Source organism: Polistes canadensis, unplaced genomic scaffold (genome assembly GCF_001313835.1).
Source record: "Polistes canadensis isolate GaletaPanama2010 unplaced genomic scaffold, ASM131383v1 scaffold_321, whole genome shotgun sequence".
NCBI lineage: Eukaryota > Metazoa > Arthropoda > Insecta > Hymenoptera > Vespidae > Polistes > Polistes canadensis.
Window position 1 is genome coordinate 107,236 of NW_014569868.1, and position 3,295 is coordinate 110,530.

The following is a 3,295-nucleotide window of genomic DNA, read 5'->3' on the forward strand; positions in this document are numbered from 1 at the left end:
ATACACTCATACATATATATGATGTGACCTCCATATATATTACAGATGACACTCATCATATACATATAGATGGTGATTCATATATATATATATATATATATATATATATGAGTGAAAGTACGTCTCTAAAATTGTTTTTTTTTTCGTCGTTTTTTCAGTCAAAGGCATCGTAACTCGAAAACTGACTGTATTCTAAGATATTATTCTTCATCAATAAAATTTAAGTTATACAAATTCTAAATGTATAAATAACATTTGTATTACCTAGTAGCACGAATCCTTTCATCCAATTGATCAACTGTTGGCTTAAGTAAACTCATTAAACCTTCAGTTAGTGCATCTCTGGTTGGATTTTCACAAAAATCGTCTATCTTATCGTCAATGGACGTGTTATCGCTTGCGGTGTCCACATCCATTGCTGGTGGTGTTGATTCTTCTGTCGACATAATTTTTCAAAAGCTGGAAATATTAAAATCAATTATAATTAAATTATCTTGTCGACATAATTTTTCAAAAGCTGAAAATATTAAAATCAATTATAATTAAACTATCTTCAACAATTTTTACTATCGAATATTATATTCTTACCATTCTACATGTGGCAACCATTTTATGAACAACTTTAATTTAACACAAGACATCTGATCTACGTCAAATCATGGGATCAAATAAACACCCTGGCCCATAGGAAGGTTTTATTTCAACATCTGGTGGCACCACTAGTGGCAGATTTTGGAATTGACATATTCGCCATTTTGAAACGTACAAAATTTTTAAAATTTTCTGACCAATAGAAACCTCGCATTTCGTCACCTAGTGGAAATTCTTGGAATTTAATAAGGATGCATAACGTTGTTGGATAAATTTCTGTTGAAAATGCGCAAGGATGCGCATCAATAAAATGTAGGCTTAATGATTAAATTGAATCTGTACAGTGCAGTTGTTGCGGTATGGCTGACATGGGCTTAAGTTTAGATGACATAATTAAAAAAACTAAACCATCAGGCATGAGAAATCGAACGGGGTAATAAATTAATCGAAAATCAATTATTAAACTCCAATTTTCGTGTTATATTAATTATCGATTAACTTTCTAACCTTAAATAAATGAATGATATCTTCGAAGAGGAAGAAAAAACGTTTTCCCCTGTCTCTACCATCAGTATATCATATTAAAAATTTTCATTGATTATAACAGATCTTACCAGTTAGATGACTAATCCAAAAGCTATACTATTTCAGAAATGAATAAAGAATTATTTGTTCATATTATTTATCAAATATAACATATATATCATATTCTTCAAAATGTTTTATTTATATATTTAATTAATCAATTTGAATTTTTGTAATGTGAAAAAAAATGATGTTAATTAAAACTATTTATTACAGAGCTCGTAGAGGCTTCAACAGAGGAGGTAGAGCGAATGGTTCTATAAGAGGAGGAGGTCGTGGTGGTGGAGGGCATACATTAACAGATGCACGATTTAAGATAATACAAAAGAATCGTGAAAAGCTTACCGATGCTAGAGACAAGCTTGCTGAGATTGCTAAACAAAGCGATGCAAGATTAAAATTAGACAAAATAAGAGCTTCGCAATTAAAAAGGATAGAAACTCAAGTCCCTGGAATATCGAGGAAAACTGGTAGAAATGGAAGGCTTTCCTTGTCAACTAACAAAATTCCACCTTTGATGCCACATGTAATGCCACCAAATAATTACATGCCATCACCATCTAGAACGATAGGTTATAGAACTCCTTCGTTATCGGAATCTCATTATCCTGGGGAAATGCCTATCGATTATAGTGACGGTATAAAATATCATTTATTCAGAAGTTTATAATATTTTTAATATCATGTTTATACGTTTTAATATTATTATCATAAGTATTATTAATTTATAGACTATGCAGTAGATATTATGCCTTTAAGAAGAACTGTTAACAACGATTACGCGCCAACACCACCACCACCGCCTCCTGTGTTCAGTATTAAACCTTCATCTCCGTATACGTGGGTGAAACCAGCGGGTGGTAACAATGTGACTAGGATTGTACCATCACGTAAATCTGATATCGATAGAGAAAGAGAAAGAATTAGAGAATATAAAATTATGACACGTCCTTTTATGGTAAGTAATCCAAAACAAAGTATCACACAAATGAATCTAGAAATCAAACGTATATTTATTACATTTATATGTGTCTCCGTCCTACATTTGTAAAATATAGTCAAATATTTATTTTTCAAAGGGTAAAACTGTATCTCCTTCTTACAAGGAAGACTGGTCCTTTGGTACAAAATCACGGTAATTATTTAATATGATTACGAAATTGGTTCTTATTTTGATTAATATATTTATTTGTCACATTTTATTATATCTAGGACTATAATATCTGAAGATTTTATGAATACGAAATATTATGATTCGAGATGTCCAAGAGATGTCGGAATAAAATCGCGTCTTGATTCAATGCCAAGTAAATCAAAAACAATGGATCACTTGTCTCGGCCCAAAACTGGTCCCAGTTCGTCGAGCCAATCTACTGGATACAGAATCGTAGTATCTAACTTACAAGCCAACGTAACACAAGAGGATATAAAAGAATTGTTTGAGGATGTCGGAGAATTACTTATTTCTAGATTAGTACGTCCAGGAACTGCCGAAGTTATTTACAAAACATTAAAAGACGCTACCAAGGCGGTAGAAACTTATCACAATAGACAATTAGATGGTCACCCGATGAAATGTTTGCTCGTTAATCCAAGACCAAAAAATAATCCAACTGGTCCAGCTGTCAGATCAATATCGGAGTAAGTTTATATTTAATTATGATTAGAAAGAAAAAAAAAAACAACCAAGCGAATCACTAAATAATAAGAAAATACATTATTACCAATATATTTTATCTATTTTTTTTTCTTCTCTAGTTCAAGACGAAGCGTTAGTTCAAGTTATGTACAACCAAGTTTAGGAGCCGTTCATCGTGCATTATTCGACGATTCTTAATTGAATGCAACGCATCCTCCTCTTTTCAATTATGTGGAAAAACAAAAATGAATTTTAAATAAATTTCAATGAACGCGGCATAATATTAGTAAAAGAAAAAAACAAAAAAAAAAAAAAAAAGAATCGACTTAAAAAAAAAAAATAGAAAAAAGGGTGGAAGGAAAAGAAAAAAAAAAAATAGAAAAAAAATAGAAATTTAAAATGGATCATGTGTTGATTGGAACTTTCTTATACATTACTGAATCAAAAAAAAACGAAAGAAAAAAAATCATGTATCATACT

At 30.9% G+C, this 3,295-nt stretch overlaps 2 protein-coding genes across 2 annotated transcripts in view; one reads left to right on the forward strand and one right to left on the reverse strand.

The window, feature by feature from the left end:
* Positions 1 to 681, reverse strand: part of LOC106791586 (SNAPIN protein homolog) — a 1,476-nt gene extending 795 nt beyond the window's left edge. Inside the window, exons 1-2 of the mRNA XM_014757304.1 lie at positions 589 to 681; positions 265 to 459 (exon numbers count right to left, since the gene is read on the reverse strand). Of these exons, the coding sequence (XP_014612790.1) occupies positions 265 to 446 (182 nt within the window). The 5' untranslated portion in view covers positions 447 to 459; positions 589 to 681. The remainder of the gene's footprint in view (positions 1 to 264; positions 460 to 588) is intronic.
* A 211-nt stretch (positions 682 to 892) lies between these two features.
* Positions 893 to 3,114, forward strand: LOC106791584 (polymerase delta-interacting protein 3-like). The gene is made up of 6 exons (XM_014757302.1): positions 893 to 1,024; positions 1,393 to 1,814; positions 1,908 to 2,134; positions 2,256 to 2,311; positions 2,389 to 2,817; positions 2,935 to 3,114. The coding sequence occupies exons 1-6, from the start codon at positions 951 to 953 to the stop codon at positions 3,011 to 3,013; spliced, it is 1,287 nt and encodes a 428-aa protein (XP_014612788.1). The 5' UTR covers positions 893 to 950; the 3' UTR covers positions 3,014 to 3,114.
* Positions 3,115 to 3,295: the final 181 nt, after the last annotated feature.